Genomic DNA, 23,893 nt, shown 5'->3' with positions numbered 1-23,893 from the left:
CTATAAAAATAAAAATGAACGTGATTACGTTTGTGACTTAATAACTCTTGAATCACCCGACCGATCTTGATCAAATTTTCAACGTAGATGAGGTTCGGGTTTGGAATGTTTTTTGTCGTTTCACCTTGATGGTGCAACGTAAGGGAATGGGAAGATATTTTAAAATGATTAAATACGACCAATATTAGTGTCGAATGTATCGTTCTCGGAGACACTGAGATGAACAGTGCTACTTCCGATGCCGTTTAAATCCAAATTCACCCCTGCATGTCCAAAATGAAATGTATTCTTTCCGTACGAAGAACAGGTATTCTGCTAGTAGTTCATAAAACTTATTTAATAAGAAAGAAATTAAATGTCCTGCGATTATGCGCTGTAGGATAAATGACACATGAGACACAAAGTGGAATGCCAAGTATCGGTGTCATATGAAAGAGTTTGGTTTAGATGTGACGGTTTTTCAAATAATATTGAAAGCGGAAGTGGTATTGGATATTTATCACTTAAGGTTTTAATTTTAAAAAAATAGAATGGAGAGGGAATATATTCTTGGAGCGGTTAATTGGTTGCAGAAAACAACTTCATGCTATCCATTTGTCATCATTTTTGCTCTATAGAGACCATTGTTAAAACCAGAAAGGGTTGATTTCTACCACTTCCGGTTTGAATATTATATCCATCAACGGATTTGGTTCCTAAAGTTTTGACTCTCTACATTCTGGACAAAATTAATGGTGGTCCAACAAGTATTTCTTGAGATTTTCTGTTCCTTGGACGAACGGACACACAGACAGACGGAGTAAATATAGAAAGGAATATTAATGGAAAAAGAAAGGAAGGAATATATAAAGGAATGAATATATAGAGGAAAGGAAGAAAGAAATTGAGGAAAGAAAGGAATATGTAAAAAAAAATAATATATAAAGAAAGGAATATATAAAGGAGTGAATATGTAAAAAAAGAAATATGTAAAAAATAAATATAAAGAAAGGAAGGTATATATAAAGGAATGGATATATGAAGGAAAGTAAAGATATATATGAAGGAAAGCAAAGAATACATAAATGAATGAATATATGAAGGAAGGGAAGGAATATATAAAGGAAAGCAATGCATATGTAAACTAAGAAATATATAAAAGAAAGGAAGAAATATATAACAAAATGAATATATGCAGAAACGAAATGAATATATAAAGGAAAGAAATGTATATGTAAAGAAAGGAATATATGAAGGAAGGGAAGGAATATAGAAAGGAATTGAAGGAATATAGAAATAAATGAATATATTAAGGAAAGCAATGAACATATAAAGGAAGGAATATATATATAAAGGATGAATATATCAAGGAAAGGAAGGAATATATATAGGAAAGAACATATGAAGGAAATAAATGAATATATAAAGGAAGGGAAGGAATATATAAAGGAATTGGTAAACCAAACTCCTTAATAAAATGGGAAGCAATAAAATCCCTACTTTATGTTATGTGCTTACATCACGTATGAACACTTTTGTACTGCAACGATGCGTTAACATGCATAAAACTAAATAAAAATGTACTAGGTGATTTAAAGTTGATTGCTTGGTTTTGAATTTAGCGACCTTTTGTGGTACAGAAGTTATGAAAAAATTAGATCTACAGCGCTACGTGCATCTGAACTATATGAATCCCCCACCGGAAATTGAACTTCCATCCCCTCTTTTACAGACACGTACGGTAATCATTTAGTCACAAGGGATATAAAAAAAATGCATAGGTGACTTCAAGCTAGATTGAAAAATAAAGGATTTTTTTTTACATATCCAGTTTCTTAAATATAAAATGCACTACAAGTAGATATATCTGATTTTTTTTAAATGCACATATCTAAAGACAAAAATTGTGAGCTTTTCGTGGAAAATACAGTAGATTCTAACTTTTTTTTTAAAGCAACTTACTAAGAACAATAAAGAAGTGGAAGTTTACAACGTACGGTAAGTTAAGGTTCATGGTTCGAGAGGTATGCAACCAACTTGACGTTTAGGCTCAGTTGAGTGGCATACTGCAGGGTATACATAAACTCCAGATCCATTTAGAGATCTTTCTAACACAGCAGGACAGAGGGGGCAATTCCCCCTGAGTTTGTAAATGAAATTAACATGAACTATTTCAATTTAATCTCTCATTATTAGGCCCTTTAGCCTAAGGGACACGACGATTAAGGCAAGTGAATGTCTTGAAATAATTGATGGAATGGAAAAGTTTGTAGAAATGAGACTGCCTCAAGAAAACCCACGGACACGGTGTTGTCCACCACAAATTAACTTGACCGGGCATCGAACCAGGAACCCCACGCACAAGGGGTGATCACTCTACTACTGAGCCAGCATTTCCTCACCCTTGAATTTGAGATTCATATACACTTTAATGAGTAGTGTGATAATATACCAACGAAAAAGTAGAAAAATCTACTTACATCGGAGTGTCTTGCCCCTCAAACCAAATCTGAAATAACGTTGCTATTTTAAAGAGTAAAGTTGATTTTTTTTGTATTGCAGGCGTTTCCACTAGTTCCATTTTCTACCGCTAGAGAGTGCCAGATTCATCATGTACTTTGTTAACCTGAGAAGGTCTTTTGTGTGCTACAATTTGAGACATAAAAAAGAGCTACATATACCCAATGGAAATTCAGGACCAAGTATGGAAAAAAAAAACTTCTATCAGAAAGTAGACGAAGCTGCTCTTCATTTTCACACTACTTCTAAACCAGAAGCTTCCCCATCGCTGGATTGATCGTGAAGAAATCGGATGCCAATATGTGATGAACTTGCCCTTTAGGTCTCACCGTGTCACCCCTTGTTATTATTTTTAATGGGGATATGTAGAGAACCTTGTTTATGTCCCTCTTTTTCCACGTGATGTTGTGAAACTTAAGGAAAGAGTTGATCAAGCAACAGCCACAACTACAGAAGACGTGTCGAACCATATTTAGTAGGAGTTTGATTGCCTCCAAGACATTTATTGGGTTCTCATATAAAGCATTTGTAACCAAATTAGCATGTAAAAAAAAAAAAAAACTTCCGTGTATTCTCTATAACATTTTGTATTTCTGATGATGATAAATTTCATAGGTTGTTGGAATGTGTGTTCTGACTTTACGTACATTCTGTACATATATTACAAACATATTTTTGGAAGTCCATATCATGGAATCAACTATATGTATCATCTCCATTAAAGAACTCGATGCCTGCTTTCGATCCTGTACTTCCTGGCCAAAATTGATGGTTGTCCATCAAGCACATTCTGAGATTTTGTCTCCCGGACGGACACACGCATAGAGACAGAGCGAGAGAGAGAGGGAGAGTAGATATACAAAGAAGTGTTGCTAAATCAAATTCTAAAAAAAAAATAAAAAAATAAAAAAATAAAATAAAAGGTATCGTGATAATGGCTTCAGACCTTTTTTTACTTCGGTACAGATGAATGTGATGCAGTCAGGAATAGTTTTCGGTCATCTTTGTTTCACCATGTTGCCATAGGTACCCATTTAGGTGAAACTCACACCCGCATTTTGAATGAATATAGTACAAGAAAAATATTTCTAGCCTCATCCGAGATCGAACCAGGTTGATCACACCACTCCTTGCCGACTACGCAACTAACGGTTTACCAAAATGGGAAGTGAAGGGAATGGTTGAATAGTTATTAATACGAGAATTTTCGACTGATAATCATGTTTTGTATATATGAGGTTATGCCTACACACACACACGCACACACACACACACACACACACACACACATATATATATATATATATATATATATATATATATATATATATATAGATAGATAGATAGATAGATAGATATAGATAGATAGATAGATAGATATGGATCTGAATATAGATATAGATATGTAATGCATTTATATACAGGTGTTTGTGTGTATGCTTGATAATAGTTAATTTTGTATTGCCATGTGGAATACAAAATTGCACGAAGTTTTTGGAAAATGTGTAAAAATGTAAACTTTTCTTTGGAGACAAACATATAAACCTAGCATTTTAATATATAGATAATGCAAATTATAATAGTATAAGTTTATAAATTTCTAAAAAGTATTCACTTTATGTAGCACTGAACAATAGTGCTGTCATTGCAATCGTTAATTAATAGAGTAAGTTTCAGAATTGATTTTAAATAATCTATATATTAAAATGCTAGATTTATATGTTTGTCTACAAAGAAAAGTTTATATGTTTGTCTACAATCATTTCGATAGTGAGATCTGTTTTCGCTGTTTTCGCTGGTCGGTTCAAAATTTTGTCCAGTTCTAATTGAATATTTAATAAACGTGGCCGTTATTTCTTTATTACATTTTTTAGAGATACACTGGAAGTGTTGACATTTTTAAAGCATCAAATCCTACGAGCTATATATTCAAGCACAACATAATTGTATGCATGGGTTGTATATCCCTCAGGCGTTTGTTTAATGACCAAATGATAATGAAAAACGAAGTATAACCATTTCCCCAGGCTTTATTGTTTGGAGTGTTTTGCCCAATGAACACCATATATAACTGACATTATAACTAATTGTGTGTATAATGTATTTACTTATTACATACTGCATGCAAGAACAAGAAAACGCTGATCATACATGAATTAGAAACTCCAACCGGAAGTAGGCTCAATCTTGCAAACTGTACGAGATATTGAAAAAAATAAACAAAACATCTCCGCTTTGTTTCCCCTTGCTGATTTTTATCAAGATGTGTTTTACTTGTGTCTATAAAGGAACATGTACGGATGTTGAGAGGAATGACAAAGAGATCCATGCTCATATGTGAATGATGCTTTGTGTAGGGAGCACAGGTTTAGCTAATTATTATTAAATGCTTGATGATTTTAAGTATCTAAAATTTCTGGATGGCTGAGGGCCAAAACGAAATCTGCAATACGAAAGATTACAACAACCTCAAACCTGACCGTGTGGGCTTGTGATGGTCAATATTGTATCCTTGCCTTTTGTTTATTTTTTTTCATTACAATTCTTCAGCAACAACCGTTTTCTTAGAACTATTGACTTTAATATTTCGTTTCGCTTCCTCATTTTTTGCAGTTTATACATCAATTTATATGAACATAATTTAATGTTCATGCCGATTCTTTTGAACTAGATGTGCAACTCCAAAGCCTTTAACTCAATTTAGCTACCTATTTCTAGTATCGTATTAAATAAAATAATAAAAAAAATGACTCACTGGTCAACATTCGGACCATAAGATTGCTAGAAATGTGATACTTGGACCGAATACTCATTCTGTCATGAAAACAAGAAATAAAAACAAACTTTTTGAAATGCATTTCCAGAAATGGAGCAGAATTTTTTTTTTTTTTTTGGTCGTTTTTCGGAAATCTCTGAACTTACGGAGATGAACGCAGCTTATAAATTGCTTATTAAAAAGAACCGTCCTTACGTGTTTCCGGAATTTTGAATATTCCATTTCTAAGAGAAGAAGGTACAATGTATATAATAGTCAAGCTTTCAATTACTTATTCAGACAATATTCAATGTGAGAATTTGTTTTAATCGAGGATGTAAAATTCGGTATATAATCTCCTAATAAAAATATTTCATACTTGTTAAACGTTATTCTTTCCGCGCGAAGATGGGTAACTCGGCTAGTATTTAAATAAAAAAATAGTTATATTATATATTTCATTTATGTCAGATATTGAAAGATACACATGGAACTTTTATGAAACTTTGTTAAGAGTCTAGTACAAGGGACTTGTTTTTTCTTATTTATGTATGAGATATTTCGTAGCGAACTGTTCTTTGACGTGTACGTTATTTTCAAGACATAAACATTACAAAGCCAATCGTTAGATATGCTGTACATCTCGAAAAGTGAAGAAGTGAAACAAAACCATCTTACGCGCATCTTCTTGCATCTGTAAGCAATATCCTTTTGTGAATAAGGAAGCTTGTGTATAAATTTTTGAGTGACGCTACTAAGGAAACATTCATGTTAACCTACTTCTAAGCACTAAGTGAATGTTACGTCAGTGAAGTTGATACTATGATGTTACTTGTATTACAAAAAGAGTCAAGCAATGTAATTAGTGATTAAGAATACTTTAACTATTACTTTAATTGTTTCCGGTGTTGAAATGAATATGGCAATTAAAGTGCAATTAAAGAAACTTTTAATTATTGATTGGTTGGCTAAGAATATAAAACGAAGACGTCTTCACTTATCCTGTTAATCAGCTTTACAATAATACGACCTCCCGTGACCCACTCTCGCTCGTGACCCACCACAATTCACCCCCAGCGTGACTCATTCTGACCCACCACTCCCCAAAACCCATCGTCATCAACCCTGACCCATGATCCACGCCCTCCTCTTTATTGGTGCTTCTAATTAAAGAAGACTGTGAGATTATCACTAACCAGAGTTTAAATTTCTAGGGCCAATCGCTCAAGCTCCGGTGGATATGACCTTCACGATATAAAATGATAAGCTGTTTGTCGTGGGCTAAATTACGATGAATTTCAATTTAATTATCATATGTAATCATTTCCTTGTTGAATTATAGTTACTTTTCAGTAAAACATTGGATGAAATTTTAAAGTTACAAATCAAGGTAAGCTAGGCCAACATATAGGGAAAAAGTGTAAAATTTCTACTGTCTCGAAAATCAAGTAGTAAGTGATATTGCTATTATTACAATCACAAATATCAATATCAAAAAGTGCCACAAGCTTTTATTCACTTAGATATACTTTTCTGAGGTAAGTAGATAGAAAGAAATGAAAAAGAAAGAAACATGGAGGACGTGAAAGTAAAACATTCACCAGTTTTCAGGAGATGCTGCCTACAATGCACTGAAGAGTTGGTCGGTGAGTCAGAGTGAGTGAGTGGGTGATGGTGGGTCGGTGGGTCAGAGTGAGTCACGGTGGGTTGCAGTGTGTCACGTCCTGTTGACACGCGACCCACTAACTCACTCACAAATCTTACCTACTTGACCCACGATCCACTGACCCACTCCATCTCTGGTTACATAGTTTACCTGAATGGTTATATGACGCATGTTTGGTGAGGGTGTACTGCAGAAAACAAATCAATGTTTGAACATACTTCTAATAATTGTTTAATATGTCAAAAGTATCCTCAAATGTACCAAAATGTACTTGTGTCTAATGAGTTTACGAACAAAAATTATTTTAAGTATAGTTAGAACACTTTTGACATTACCAACACTGTTTGCACAACCCAGGATGACAGGATGACACTTATTCACTGATTTTTAGATATTATTGAACACATATTTTAGATCAACCAAAATTTGTTTTGTGTAGGACCAATTGCTTGAACAATTAATTTCAGCGTTATGCAATTGCACATGAAAAAGAAGAAGCGAAAACTGGGATCGAACAAAGGACACGACGTCCAACAGGTTCGAGCTTTACCGCTTAGCCACAGCGACCCGTGAAAAAAAGGAAGGAACAGGTAAATACTGTACAAGGTTGACTCATAAGTTCAGCAATATTTTGGTACATAGTATACCTGTATTTATTACAGTACAATGAAAAGATGTTAATATTCAAAGTATAGCACTTTGTGTTGGATTCTCTCTAGCCACCTTCCTGCAAGTTTATCGATTGCACGTCGATATTATGTCTTGTCCTTAGACGCAAGAAGGTGGCTAGAGACATCGTGGTTTAAGGAAGTGCGTCATGGATCGAAACAGGTAGTAATCTGAAGGTACAACATCAGAATTATATGGTGTGTTGGCATCAATTCGATACTACCCAAGTAGCATTTTGGGTTGGCAAATCGTTGGGCCAACCGACCATAGTTGGTTGGCCAACGGTGATTTTCGCGGTACTGCAAATCGTTATGCCAACAATTATTTGCAACGTTGGGCCAACAGATGATTGTGCACAGTTGGCCAACCAACCAATGGACGACAGTATGCCAACCATTTAGGAGTTGGGCCAATGAAATTCCAACAAAATACCAACCAGAAAATCACAGTTGGCCAACGATCGTTATCCTACAATCAATCAACTATGGTGTGGTTGGGCCAATGGAATGCCAACAAAACATGAACGTGAAAAAAGTGGGCCAACTGTCGTTATCCTACGGAACGCCAACATTATGACAACAAAATAGAACATCGTCTTTCGATGAATCGCCAAAACAACGATGCACCTACGTTGAACCACTGTTTTGTTTTCGCTTTTTGGCATCGATGGTTGATGGATTGACGAATTTGACGTTGGCATTTTGATAGTGGCTTTGCCAACGATGCCTACAAATAGACAACGGTTGGCACACCGTTTGACAACGAAAATGTTACTTGGGTATCAATTTCCTCATTGTTTCGTTAGCGTCTTTAGAACAGGGTGTGATTTTACGTTCTTCTGTTGCAACAGAGTTCACATTCGGGTGATTTCGGAAACACACCCACTCTTCATCGCATGTAACAATCCGTTTCAGGAAACGCACATCTATGGCTTGTCGTATGACTTCAGAATTTGTTACCCTGGTTCATCATGACCTTGGCTGATCTTCGACATTTTTACAACCTGTACGAAATTTTAGGAACAACCAGTTGCTGTGCTGTGGTTCACTATACCTTCCGCTTTCATATGACAAACGTTTTGAGTTACTACTGTAGCGTTATACTTGAATTCGAATTCATACCGTAACAGTTCATGCATCACACGTTCTTGAGTACTTATCGTCATTGCCACTAAAAGCAACTTACGGTACGGACGGAGTAGTAGTCTCTGCGTTAAATAGTCCATATCACATCTTGGATCAGTTCGACTTTGTGCTTACGGCGAATCACGGATATAGATGCACCTGAATTTTGTGTTGTGGAAATATTACAATACTTATGACTCATCCTTGAACATATACATTCATTACAGCACTTCATTCTTAATGTTGACAAGAATGAAGATATCTACTTTAGTATTTTAATATGTTTTTACTTCTCGTAATTGACTGCCCCCTATGATAAAGAAGACGACAAAAATTGAATGACACTGATTTAAAGTGATGGTAAAAGAGCAAATAACTTATGTCAATTATTTGCATTCGATATTGGAATTAAGAGATTCGTACCTTCGACAAATAACTCGAAAATCATATATCCAATACTATGCAGCAATAGTTAATCACTGTGTGTTTCAGCAAGGTTCAGAGTTTGTCCGTAAAATGTAACTTAAAGCGGTTTTAAAGTATCTTCTAACAGTGCTTGATGTAAAGAAATGGTTTAAGTATGTCTTGTCAGAATACATTTTTTAGATAACACTTGTTTGGGACACAAACAACACAGATTAGAAATACAGTTTTACAAATTTTATCCAGAAAATATGTCTTGAGAATGTTGAAACATTGTTTTACTTTAAATAGTGTGTTCTGGATTCGATTCCCATTTATTGGATCAAAATTTTTAGTTCTAACCTCCTCAAAGGTAGTTTAGTTACTAAGTATGAAGAACCTATTCAGACACACAGGTTACATACCCGTTCCATGATATTGAGGTTCCAAGTTAAAACTTAAATGTTCACGGAATTTCATTGGGGTATACTTGTTACGAGACAATATTCTAGATACCTACAAGTTATTTTGTATCTCACACAGAGCCCAGAAATGTGTCTCAGGAATCCCATAGGGCCTTCCGTTTTAAAGACACAAGTGACATATAATTTTTACGGGATGTACACTAGAAAAAAATGGACTCCGAGAATGACAACTTTATTTAGTTTGGGATGATTCTAAAACAATGGTATTCGTTACCACTGAGTTGACTTCGCAACGTTTAGCGGGATCGCTTCCGGCCAACCAGAACCTTTTATGGGCTGTAGTACTATAGATTTTGACAAGTAATGAACCTCCAAATACGAAGCTAAAATTAACAGAAAACGAGTTTGTCCTTAGAGAAACATGCCACCTTGATCACTGGTGAAACCCTCTATGGCGGCCTGGATTAGTTCAAGTTAAGGTTCGACTGAAGGTTAAAGGTAACGTTCTTTTAAATTATTTTCATATTTCGAGAGTTATGATTTGGAAAGTAAAATCCATCAAAATACAGATTTTGTCACGCATAGCTAGAATGAATCTTCAACAATAAACTCCGAGATAATAGAATGAATTTGAACATCGAAATACTTCAAGATGGTTTCTATTAACTAAGATCCTAATAATTAATCTTTATGTAATATTTATTGTTTGTTAAAAAACAACGTTTTCAAATTTATAAAGTTCTCGTTCTGTATAGTACCTAACGGACGTGCTTTCTATGTGTGTGGTACGGGATTCGATCTTCAGAATGAGTATTGCCTCGGATAAGAATCCAAGAAGTGGTTCGGATTCCACTTTAAATGGTAGGTCTTCTTTCACAGAACGTCAGGTATGCAAAGGTTGTTAAACTATAATATACATTTAAGCGAAAACGGTAAAGTGGTTTTTAAAGTGGCCTCTGTTGGAGGCTGAAATTGTGAGGTGAGGAACGGCCTACACTACGAAGGTTAATCTCTCATGATGGTCTGTCCATCTACCAACTTCATGGAATTCAAGCCCCCCGGCCATGGTCTGGAGCTCACTTTATTAGTAGGTATCGCTCTTCACAACCACGGTGTTCAATAAATGCACGCATAAAACACAAAAACATATGGGAAAAACTCTAATACATATTCGGGATGAACAATTTTGCATCAGGGGCACGGTGGTTCAGAGGTAACCAGTGGGTGTAGTCGAGCAGTCTCAGGCGTTAGGCTGAGATTGTGAGATGAAACAGATTGGGGGTTCGAATTCCTCTGAAGAATATGGTCGGAATTTTAACTGTCCTCGATATTTCTGTGTTTTTCACCCTGTCGTGATTGGATTACGTCGAATGCACGTTAGAGATACCCATGGCAAACAATATCCCTGTTGAGACGATTTTTAAAAAAATGACTGTAAGAGCGTTTACCTCTGGTGCGTGGATTTCCCGGTTCGATCCCCGGCTAATTAGGTTTGTTGGGGACAACACCGTGTCCGTCGGTGTTCTTGGGGTACTCCCATTTCCTCCGACTTTATAATTCCACCAATTATCCCATCATTTATCCATGTGCTTTAATCATATTCTCCCTTAGCCTAAAGGACATAAACGCGGGATATTGAACTAAAAATTTCATTTTTTCAAGTTTGTATCAATTGGTTTTCATTCAATTCCCCTTTTCTCCTCAACATTCGTGATTCCAGAAATCTTCAATCGTTTACTTTGTATTTATTAGTACATTCATTTGGACCTAAGGAGCTAAAAACTTTAATTTCACTTCCAAAAGACCATTGTTATTTCATATTCTGTAAATCACATAGTTAATGATTATATTATATTAGCTTCTAAATATTCTCAAACGACAAGGCATTCGAAAACATGTGTATAAGAAAAAAGTATATTTTACATATTCCATAGTATTACAATATTAAGACCAACTTCACTCAATTGTTCGTAAAAGGCTCTTGTTATGAACCAAATTTTATGACACTGTAACGACGATTTTTATGTTATTGTTTATATGTCCATCTTGTGTGAAGAGTAATTCTGAATTTATAACAACCAAATGCCGTACAAATCGCACATGGTTATGAAATAAAAGTCACCTATCTCATGTAACTGCTTGAGGCGCGTCAGATTTCATAGGCGATATTGATTGCTGCTGTGGTTTTAGTGAGTTTTATCCCTTTTCGGCGCGGCTTTAGATTTGATAGATGAGAAGTTATCTACAAAAAACATTGAGTCAATACGAGGTACAATGGATACATGTAATCTATCAAGATACAAAGTTAATTGAGTTTAGAAACATTTGTTTCGTGACAGAAGCCTATAGGGATAACCAATTGCTTGTGGAATATTACGCGAAAACTTTCTAATGACTGTGTTACCTTATGACAAGGCGTTGTATAATTTGGCGGTTTATTGCGTATAAAACGGATACATTTACTTGCTATAAGTGCAACGTTGTCAATATTCTATCAAAAATCTGGATGTTTATTAGGGTTGTCAACCGTCCGGTCACGCACGCCTACTACGTGGGTGCTCCGGGGCTCCTGCACGCACACAAATAATCTTGTGGGAGCGTCGCACGCACAAGATTTTAAATTTGGATCCGGGTTTGAACCCGTTTCTCTTACGTTTAAGTTAGCCGTCTTATTGACTGAGCTAGAGCAGCCCCAACTTATCCTTATAGTACCAGCAAACTTTACTTTATCACAGTGCAGAGTTCATAAAAGATTTTAACTGAAAATCAATCAATCAAATATCGAGACTTCCCTGAAAACATACAGGCTAACACATCCGCCATTGATATGCACCCACATAAAATTTGGAAAGTCGGCGCCGTTTCGTCCGGTATTTTACCGGACAGATCGGTTTCTGACCTCCTTGTCCGGTGTCTGGTACGACCTCAAACCGGATTTAAATGTCCGGTATTTTTTCTTCTTACTATTCCTGTTCTCCGTTATATTCAGATTATTTTGTGGTGACGAAATGAATCGTTGGTCGACGAACATTGTTAAAGCAGAGCTTATAACTTGCTATGATATCGACCTGTACATTCAGAAAAAAATATAGGTGACGTACTTAAAAAGATAGGTTACATGCGTAATTCCTGTAGTTTTTGGACTTAACGTACAGCAGACGTATAACGGAAAACGCATGTTTTATAGTACTTTCTGTATAAGTGTTCCATCTATAGTACTTTCCGTATGAAACAATGTAGGCGGTCAGGATCTCACATACAAATGGACGTATATAACATATAGCTGACGAAGATAACATAAGTAGATGCATGTGATATACGGAAAACTGTTAGATGTCAGACATTCTGCAACGGCATGATGTAACATCTAAGGGCAGTGCCTATGTAGCATACGGATAACGTACCTATGCTCCGTACTGATTTCTATAGTAAGCAAGAGGATACCGTATATTTGTACAATATACCGCTGTTGGGAGAAACGATTTTTTCTCTGTGTAGTGCACGGAATTTGCTGAAAAGTTGAAAGCAGGAAAATTTACTGAACTTATCAAAATCTGCTAAAGGTTAACCAAAGCACATTTTCAAGAGCGCAGCTAGCACTGTTTCATCGTCAGCTACATCTTTAAATAATGCATCCAGATCCAGTAACAGTATGCAGGTATTATGAGACATTATTAACCCTAGCAAAGCTCGTAAGACTTACTTTTCAGATATATTTTGTGCATGCCATAATTATATTACGAATTATGTTTGCTTTACTATTTCATTGATGATAGACTACAGAAATTACGTGTAGCCGACTTAACCAAAACTGGTATAAGTAAGTTTAATAAACGCTTCAAAAGTAACGAGAGTTATTAAATTCGAACTCTGAATCGCTCAATTTTATGCGAAGTACAAACTTTCAAGTTGTTCACATTTTTGACGGGCGATGATGTCACAATCTTAATGGTATACGTATTCCAGGAGGGTATCCGGTATTTTGATATTCAAAAGTTGGCAACTCTAGCGTTCACTGATCACATTTAAGAGGTCTCCATCCCGGCGAAATTAAAATACCGCTAATTTTACAGTAATTATGTGATATCTTCAAATAGATAAAAGATAATCGAAATGTGGAACAAGAGCGCCCTAGACAATATCATTTTACATGAGATACCGTTATCACGACTTACTTATCTGCTTTCGATTTCGAGCCATTTTGAAAATCGGCATTTATTTTCGCGTTTCTAAACAGCTGAAAACGGAAAGCCACTACGTGACTTGTGATAACGGTACCTCACGCAAAATAATATTGTCTAGGGCGCTCTTGTTCCACATTTCAATTACATTTTATTTATTTGAAGATATCACACAATTACTGTAAAATTAACGGTATTTTAATTTCGCCGGGACGAGGCCTCTTAACATACCAACCAAAGTACATCTCTCGGCGGAAATACATCACGTCAACTTTTTTACTTGTATCAGTTACATACTAAAAGTAACATGTATGTAATTCAAATTTAAGGTCCATGTCTAACACTTCTGAGGTTCCTTTCTAAATATGGCAATGTAGTCCTCTAGATATTTCTTCTTCATGTTTAACCTTTAAAGGCTTATAAAATCATAAAATGTATTGTCTCTACGCGCTGCTTAATAAAACAATAACAGCAAACAAAATACTAACTTAATTAAATAATTAAACAACAGAATACGCAGCTTATTTGTCACTGTTTAAATAACTTCTTGTTAAGTGATGCTTCAACAGGCTGTATTCAGTATCCTGTATTATTCATTTCAATAAACAATGACAAATTTTAAATGCTCGGTTAGAATAGCAAACCAATTCAACTAACCTTCAACTTTTCTTTCACTGTGATATTGAAACTGAATCTCATATGTAAAAGTGAAATGAAATCTTTCAATTTTACATCCCACGCTTATATATTTGGGCGAAAAGACACAGATGGTTGATGGAAAGTGAACGATTATCGACTGAAAATGTGGAAGAAAATGAAAAAAAAGAATCCTCTGAGAAAATACACAGATAATTATCTTCATCACCACAAAATCGTATGGGCTGGGGTCGAATCAGGAACCTGTGGCACCAGAAGTGAGGGCTCTACCACTGAGCATTCGTGCTCTCCACATCTCGTACATATTATTCAATTATCCATTTACTGAGAAACGCAAATATGACATTTTTTAAAAAAGAAATATACAATATAAATTTAAATAAATAATGAACAAGCTTCGTGGTCCCGGGTTCAATTGTGTTCCTATTAAAAGTTATTAAATTTACCAAAAAGTAATAATTTAATATTTACGTTAAAAATTAATAGAAGAAATACCGAAAAGTTGTTATCATTTTCTAATTAAGCATATTTAACTCTAGTATTAAAATATAAATTTCTTGTTCAACTATTTATTAAGCATAATCAAAATTGTTACAAATGAACCAAATTTACAATAACATTGAATTGCTACGTAAGGATACTAAAGACAATACTTTGCTATAGCATTGAGTCTGTCGTTATGAATACAAACTAATAATTACTGTTGAAACAAAGTCTGAAAATTATCTTGCATTAAAGAGCTAATTAGTTTGAAGGTTAATTGATATTTTGAATGAGTCTAACTGAACCAAAATAAGTGTGGAAAGTTTAAATGGATCCCGGGACCAAACAAAGTATCCTGAGTCCAGAAAAATGAAACAAAATAAATTTATTAAAAAAAAATATAAGGTTAGTGAATACAAAACAGCGTGGAGACTCAACTGTAATAATCTCCACGCAAAAATACAACAAAACATGGGAAAAGAAGCGATTTGGTTTGAAAAATAATTAAATTACAAATCCATTAGTTATTATGCTGCGCTCATGTAATCCCACAATAGTATTACTTTGGTAAGCTTGAATCACAGTTGGCGCCAATTAAACAAAACTCATTTACTTTCTAATATAAGATTAAATTAGTTATTTTCAGTTGAACGTCGCACGATTGTTCCTTCCAAGTAAATAGAATCTATTATTAACGCATTGAAGAAACAAAATCTATGTTCACATTGTTGGATAACCAATTTTACATGACGCGATCGAAAGCCAGACTCATGTAGTAATTTACCATTAGGACACTAATATATATGCACCACGTAAAATATTCTGTTATTTTTCGTGTTCTCTTTAAAATACGCAAAACTATTCTTACAAAGTATATCTCAGTATTACTATGAGCTCACTCAACTAAAACTGTTTATAAATATAACTACAGAGTCCATGCGTTAGAAGATCAAAGATGTTACCAATAATATAACACACCACATTATATATTTCAATAAATATTCTTACTAATTATTTGATTTAAAATAGAAACGAGATAATTTATTTTGCTGCAAAGATAAATTTAAGAACTTCATGTTGAAAGGAAATGATATGTTACTAAATACAACTTGTGCTACGAGCATAGAAATTGAAAACACAACAATTATTCAAATATGAATCTATTTTTGATTATTGTAAAGTGTTGTCCAAGCATCTACTCCAGAGCGCAAATAAGGTAGAATTTTGGTTGAGCCATCAGAATTTAACAACAACGGAAAACCCGTAATGAAACATGAAACCGAGAAATGTAGTTTTCTTAGTCATTTTAGTTAGAACTTTTTGTATGGAAAAACTGTATTACTCCGTCAATTTGCGGATTTCATAATATTTGAAGAGGCGTATTCTTAATGTAGATTGTCTGTATACTTTGATACACTTTTCCGTCGATATTATCAAACATAAAGAGTGTAATTCTACCTATTATACAAATGAGCTGTCTCTTATATACATTTTAGATCATAGTAATTAAAAATTTTAAAGTACAATGTTTAAAACTATTAATTCCTGCACGTAATAAATATGGTATTTTATTACCCGAAGTGTTGGAAAAAACATACTAAAATATTACTGTATATATGCCCTCCCTTGTGGACTAGTGAGTAGCGTGGGCACCTTTGGTGCACGTTTTTTCAGGTTCAATTGCCGGTGGCAGAACATTGAACATATTACGGTAGCCTTAAACTGTAGGCTAACATTGTAAACAAAAGTGATATATATCTCCAAAATAAAAAATAATTCAATCACGAATAGCCCAATGAGAAATGCTATATTTTAACTGAAGAAAAGTTTTCGTTAGACAATATTGTTGAATTTAATACATACTGAATGTTGCTCTGAAAGAACAGTTCTTTCATAACATAAAGTTCACACAATTTATTATCAATAGAAAGAAAAAAAGTTAAATTGTAGTGATGTAAGTGATGAAACATTTTAGTGATTAACTTTTCGGATAAATAAACTATAAACAAATGCTGTGTTATACATTCAGTGCCATTTTGTTCAAAGTTTAACGTCCCTTTTAGAACACTATGGTTACGCGAGACATGAATCTACAATTTCAAGTGAGATGAAAAATCTTACTTTTATGCTTCACAGACAAAACACGAATTTTAAAATGAGTAAATTCAAAAATTGTACAGAATAACATAGAATAAAAGAGAAAATTTAAATTCAAATAATTAACGATAATTTTCCATGCATGAAATAGTGCAATCATTTTCTGTAAAATATAAATAAATATATATTTCACATTCTAACTTGATCTGTAAAGAAATCTTTAATAATTTATGTTATCAAGTTCATTTATTTTGTTATCTTGTGAATCACGTTCGTCACTTAAAAGCGAAATAATAACTCATATTATTGCCAAATTTATAGTTTAAATATGCTTTCGTGAAGATTAAATTGTGGTTTCGTATTTTTCTTTTGCTATTAAATAGCGTTATAAATGTAAAAAAAATGTAATTTAGAAGTTTTCTTTTTAAGTATAAACTTTATAGTTTCAAGCAGAAATCATCTATTAAAATGTTACAACAGAAACGAATTAGACTTTTGGAAGAGATTTGACTATTTAAAAAAATTACCTAATAAGATGCTTCTGGCTTAATATTGTTTTTTTCTTTAACTTTCCCAAAGCGTGAGTTTACCAGTAGCTAAGTGGCGACTAAAGTATAGAAAACAATATGGACTAGTAACTAATAGAAAAAAATACTTGGAATTTATATAAGAATGAAATACAGTACACACTTAGTTTCAGGATACAATAGAAAGAAAACGCGTCATTCACTCTAGAAAGAATTTAACTTTTGTGATAGTTTTTATATACAAACAAGCAGAAAAGTCTTGTAATTCTTGTAATTTCTTTAAAAACATGTGGAGCAAGAAACTAAAAAATTGTTTTGAATTTGTCGCTAAAGATAAATGAAAATAAAAATATGTACGCTTTAAATGTTTTTTAATTATAATATTCACTTTTAATTCCAGATTTTTTTAAAAAAATAAAATATCGAACTAACTATTATTCAATATTCCACGGAAGACAATGAAAATATTATATGTTTATATTATCAACATTGATAGAAAGAAACTGCTATCATAATATAGTCATACTATAACACAAATATTACTGATTGAATCAGATCTAACTTCTGTTCTGCCAATTATGGTTCGTTAGTACAGAGAATCGTGTTAATTAATTAAATAAAGTCGCTTTCTTCCACTGTTTTTGCGACACTTTCGGAACGAACGAATCTTAAAAAGAAAACCACATTTGGTTTCATTGTTTAAAATTTAATTGAAATTTCTACTCAAAATATAGTGATATTAGGTGAATATATGCCGTTTTCTATTTTAAAAAATAATTAGAATATTTTTTCAAAATTTCATTTTTTAAATATCGTTTCATCCTAATAATGTTATTAGAATAAGTTATTTAAGAGAGTTGGAATTTCATTTTATAGGATTGGAAAAAAGAAACAGTAAGAAGATAAACAATCAAGTCCATCTTCTGCAGGATTCGAACCACACTAACGAAACTTAAGATAATTTGCTCATGTTATACATGGGTATATATTTCATGGTACTATTTTAATTTTTGAAGGAGTAAAATTTAAATTCCTCGTATTCGTAATGGCATATACGGTATTTATACCATTGCTCATTAAAGACCATTCATATTCAAGAACTTCATAGCCAGTGAAAAGAAAGTTATGACAATCATGAAAATTACATGCAGTTTAGAATGTGTAATATTGTCCGGTAAATTATTTGCAGGGCAACTACAAGGAATGTCTGAGAATTAAAACTTCTCAGTTGGAAAGAAGACAATTACAAGCTAGTTGGTTTGTCCCGGCTGTTAATTATGCAAATAGTTGGTTGGAGTCATACACTGGACAGAAGTTGATTAGTTCCTCGCTTGTACTTAGAAACTTATTACGGAACCAGAGCCGTGAGTCTATTATTAATGATAATTCATGGCAAAATACTCAAAACGAACTACACGTCCGGAAATCAAAAATGTCAAAGTATGTTAGTTGTCCCCCCAAGCCTTCGACTTGACTGCAAATTACCTGCACGCCTGCAAATTACCTTGACTTCAAATTATAGTAAGAATGGTCTAGTGGCTATCACCTGTGCCTTTGGCACACGAGGTTCCGGGTTCGAAACCCAGTGGAAAAGAATGAGCGACTTAACGTAGTTTTCTATTTGGGAAAGCTATTAGCTATTTTAGTGCGTTATTCTCAAATTACATTACACTATTTAATATTTTGTTTGATCAGGGGCAGTGGCACTCCGATAGTCTCCATGGGTGCTACGCTCCTAGAGAAAATTGAAAGTACAACTGTGGTTCAGATCCCACTTGAAATTGTAGGTTTCGTCCTATACAGCCTTGTTGTTGAAACAGGATGTGAATGGAAATCAATCAACCAATCAATTTCAGCAACATGCAGAAAAGACTTTGATTCCATTCACAAACTTTAAATAGATACTTAAGAATCTTAGTTGAAATATTACGTTTTAAGATTTGAAAGGCGTTTTAGCTTTCCCACAAAATGATGTGTCACAAATAATAGCTTACATTTATTACTTTTCAAAAATAAATAAATAAAAATTAACCAGGTCCAAACAAGTGTTGACAAAGTAATAGATATTTCGAGGACTAAATAAACTTTCTGATACGCCCGAAATGTAAACATATACTATCCATAGATTTGTGGTTAAGAGTGTCGTTCAAGCGTATTCCGTTATCAAGAATGTTCCGCAATTTATTTGCTTAAAATAAAGTGTTTAGTTATGTAATTGTAATCTATCTTAATTTCTCTCTTAAGAGTATTTCATAAAGAAATATTCGTTAATATCTCATTCAGAAATACATGTTAAGAATATCTCATTAAAAAATTGCTCGTGAATAGCTCCTCATTAGTGATTTTCACCTCATTTTCCTCGTATGCAATTTTAAATGGGTTTTATTAAGATGTGTAAGGCTTTGAGAGTTAAAAAAAACTTACATGAGGATGCAATTTGTCACATTGGTTACAATTATTCATGTTTTTTAAAGAGAACTTTTTTTTCACATGTGTAACACGGCGACAGAAACAATAACAACTGAGATATCCCTGTTTGGTATAAATGCTGTTTAAGTTTGTAAAATACGTCATAATACTCTCTATGTTTGTTCAACAAACTTCATGATTAACGAAAAATATTTCAACTGCTCATATATATTGTTTTTTTTATATATATAATAGAAAATGTTTTGTACTACTAGAGTTATAAACTCTGGTACTTGGTTATACTATAGCCTTTGTGAATGTGTGGAAAACAACACATTTCTCTAGATTTTCTTGAGGTTTCTCCATCTTCATGAACTTCCTTCATTTCAACAAGCTTTTCAGTTATTCCTCATAATTAAACTGAAACTAAGGATTTAATTTTCTTTTAAACGCGCGAAATAGTTAAAAACAAGCATACACTGTGTCTTTCATAAATTTTTAAAAAAAAACGTTGTGTGTAATGGAAGGGCTCTTACATCTCGCGTGTAATTTCCAGTCATAAGGCAAACTGGTAGACAAGCTTTGTGTCGTGTGATTTCGGGCTCGGTTCCCTGTAGGAAGACTTGCTTCGAATACAAATTCGAACACGGGTTCGAATTTCGCTTTTAAACAGTAGATCTTGTCTCATGTAAGGTAATGTAACGGAACTTAAAAACTACAATCATTGTATCACTTTCCTGTATTTTTTTCACTTGTTATCAGCATCTTCATGACACACGTATTTTATCATGCGCATTTGTGATCCAGAATTATTTACCGACCTGAAAGTAAATTGATGCTGACAATCGTTGCAATTTAAATTTATTCTTCAAAAGTATTATTCATATATATCCTATGTAAAATAACGCAATCACAGAGTGAATGCGATACTGAGAGATTTAGTTACAAATCCGGACCCAAAACTGAATTATTGTCATATTTCCAATTATTGCATTGACTATCAAATTACATTTTGGAGTGATACAACATTGCAGTTTAAGTCCGCACTGGGAGTAGCCACTGGAATAAAATGGAATTCCCATATCTGCTGTTGTATTTTCTTTGTGTGTGTGATTGGTTATAACATGAAGCGCGCACGTCAATATAGAAGCATTGTTATACATATATAATAGCAAAGGGGATATTCTTTAATAAAAATGTTGCAATAACAAAAACAAAAAAAAAAAATACTTAACTGTGGTATGTGTGGAACATTGTTATATTTGGTGCATTTTATTAAAAAAAATTGAAGAATATACTGGAATTTTATTTGCACGTTTTAAAAAAAAATAGTTTTTATTGAACAGAGAATATATTTTAAATCTCAAATTTCTATTAGATAGTTAGTGAATTACTAGATGTTTAGAAAGAATTGTCTATTAAGTACAGTGGAGTTCCGATAATCCGAACACGTTTAATCTGAACATTCGGTTAATCCGAACATGTCCTGGGGGAAACTTTTATTTTATTTTATTTTATTTTATTTTTGTGGCGAAAATACGCAGGTTCAGGGTATTAATAACTAAATGGGTGAAAATGGGTGCATGTTTTCGTAGAAAACAAAATGATTTTTTGTTAAATAGTTTTTTTTAATACCTGTATTTAGGCCTTAAACTACATTACGACAATTGCACAAAGTTTGAAATATAGGAAAGGTATCGAGTTTTTCCAACATTTTTAACATTTTTCCAGTACAGTACATATACTATTGTCAGAAAACGTGTTTTGGAATACTATACGCCATGTATTACAACACAATAGACCCGCTCACCCGCTTCAAGCCGCGATTTTATTGTTATTCCGTCTAATCCAAACAATCACGTAATCCGAACAGGGTTCGGACCCAATTAGTTTGGATTCGCGAGACTCAACTGTAATTTATCGCCGAAACATGTAATATCAGAATTGGTTAGAAAGCGTAACTTGTTGATAGTAGGGAATAATCTCCATTTGAAAAAGCACTATTTAATGAAGTAGTTAGAAAAGCACTAGAAATGTACACAATGAAATGTTAATATTCTAATTTTGCAATATAAAATTAAAAAAAATAATGTCTAATCATTAATCACTGTAGGATAAAATTCAAGAATGAAACGTAAATTCAAATTTACTGGTGTAAAGAAAACAGGAGGACGTTAGTCAACTTCGAGAAAGTCAGAGACTCGATGCTGCCTACCACAAATTTATATTTGGAAGCAAAACACTACGGTGGGGAAGGGTCCATTATGTGAATGTTGATTTTGCATGATGGTCTTTGTCCGAAGTGCATCATATTCAAGTGTTAGTTGTGGTTAAGGACCACTTCATTGGTAAGCCTGTCCTTCTTGACCTTGTTCTTGCAAACCAGTCAAAACCCAAAAACATAAAAAAAAAACAATTTTAAATCAAAGCCAGGGATCCTTCGCTCAAGAGATAGACGCTCTACAATCAAGCTTCCCTCAATATTTTTTTAAATGCAAAAACAAAAAAAAAAAAAAAAAAAAGGAAAAAAGAAAAATGAAAAATTTTACCCAATATTTTTGAAGTACAATTTGTTATAAAGTGTAATATGAAAGACTTTTTATTTTCTTTTTTTTCTAAATTGTATTAATACATTCACAGAATCCCCCTTTACTCTGCTTAATTCAATAGAGAACTAAATAAAATGGCTCAATACATATAGGCACTTTTCCGACATTTGTCGGAAAGACTTGTACATAGAGATGCGCAACTTATGGATTAATTGCCGTAATTTTACCGCAAATGTTGTTCGAGATGCTATTGAGAAATGATTTCATAAGAACGGTGCAACTTATTATGGAAAACCGTTTCTATAAATTCTAGATTTTGAAACAAAATGTAACTACCGTAAAAAAAAAAAAAATGAAATAGTTTCCTGAAATCCAACTTTTCTACTCGCATAAACTTATAAACGTTAATTAAAAAATGATAAGTTGCAGGAAAATGTTTTTTCCACTGAATTTTCATGAAAAGTATGAATATTTTTCTGATATAATGAATATTTGATAATCCTCTAAGAGGAAAATAAGTTTTTTTTAATCTTTTGTTGTAGAAAATTCCAAGAAAAAGAGCGCGAAAAGCAAGCTTGCTTTCTCTACCCATAACCGTGTCTACACGTGTGTGTTAAATCTATACGTTCCTCTATACGGACCTTATATAAACAAGATAACAAAAGATAAAAAAAAAATACAACAAAATTAAGAAACCGCAAAAATGTTGGAGGGAAAAGTTTCTTTTCCATCGCAATGACAAATACTGAACGCAAAAAGTTTTCTAACAAACAAAAAATGGTGAAAAAAACGTGAACACAGTTCTTGAATGAACACGCATGCAGTATTCACACACTCATGCAACGTTTTATTTCTTTTTTTAAGTCAGGCGGTAAATACAGAAACATAAAACAAAAGAAGAAAAGGAGAGAAATGTTACCATTCTGTTGTCTGTTCCGTGTTGAGGGTCCAAGTGGTATGTGAAACAGTGATCGCCACCTTGCTTCTACAGGTATATAACCCCGCCACTATAGCCGCACACCTACTGACGTCATGCCACGGCTTAGCGAGCATTGGCTGTCTCAGGCGCAGGGCGGGACGAGAGTCGAGGGATGCCCTCATCCCACGCAGCCCATTTCAAAGTTTGTGGAGTTGAAATTTCACCAAGAACATCCACCAACCCAACCGCGCAATAAATTCTTTTAATCTCTCCTTACTTCCATTGAATATATATATCTCATTCTATTATCCAACGGAAATTGTTTCTCAATGGCTCATATTAGCATCATATTGTAATTATTATTTATTTCTTAGGCAAGAGCATGAAAACTGTGAGCTCTGGCACTAAAATATATGTTCTACCTTCACTTAGAAAAATTCTCTGTGAACCAATGAATCTAGTAATAATTCAGTTATTTATTTCTCTATAAATTATTTATTGTTGTCGAAAGATATTTGTTTAATTTAGAAA

General features: G+C 33.5%; 1 protein-coding gene across 1 annotated transcript in view; it reads right to left on the bottom strand.

The window, feature by feature from the left end:
- LOC145687882 (uncharacterized) overlaps nt 1–23,445 on the bottom strand; it is a 208,523-nt gene extending 185,078 nt beyond the window's left edge. Inside the window, exon 1 of the mRNA XM_081761399.1 lies at nt 23,363–23,445. Within this exon, the coding sequence (XP_081617525.1) occupies nt 23,363–23,365 (3 nt within the window). The 5' untranslated portion in view covers nt 23,366–23,445. The remainder of the gene's footprint in view (nt 1–23,362) is intronic.
- Nucleotides 23,446–23,893: the final 448 nt, after the last annotated feature.

The sequence above is a fragment of the Thermobia domestica genome, chromosome 6 (assembly GCF_964235325.1).
Source record: "Thermobia domestica chromosome 6, izTheDome1.hap1.1, whole genome shotgun sequence".
NCBI lineage: Eukaryota > Metazoa > Arthropoda > Insecta > Zygentoma > Lepismatidae > Thermobia > Thermobia domestica.
This window is presented reverse-complemented; position numbering and strand designations above follow the sequence as displayed.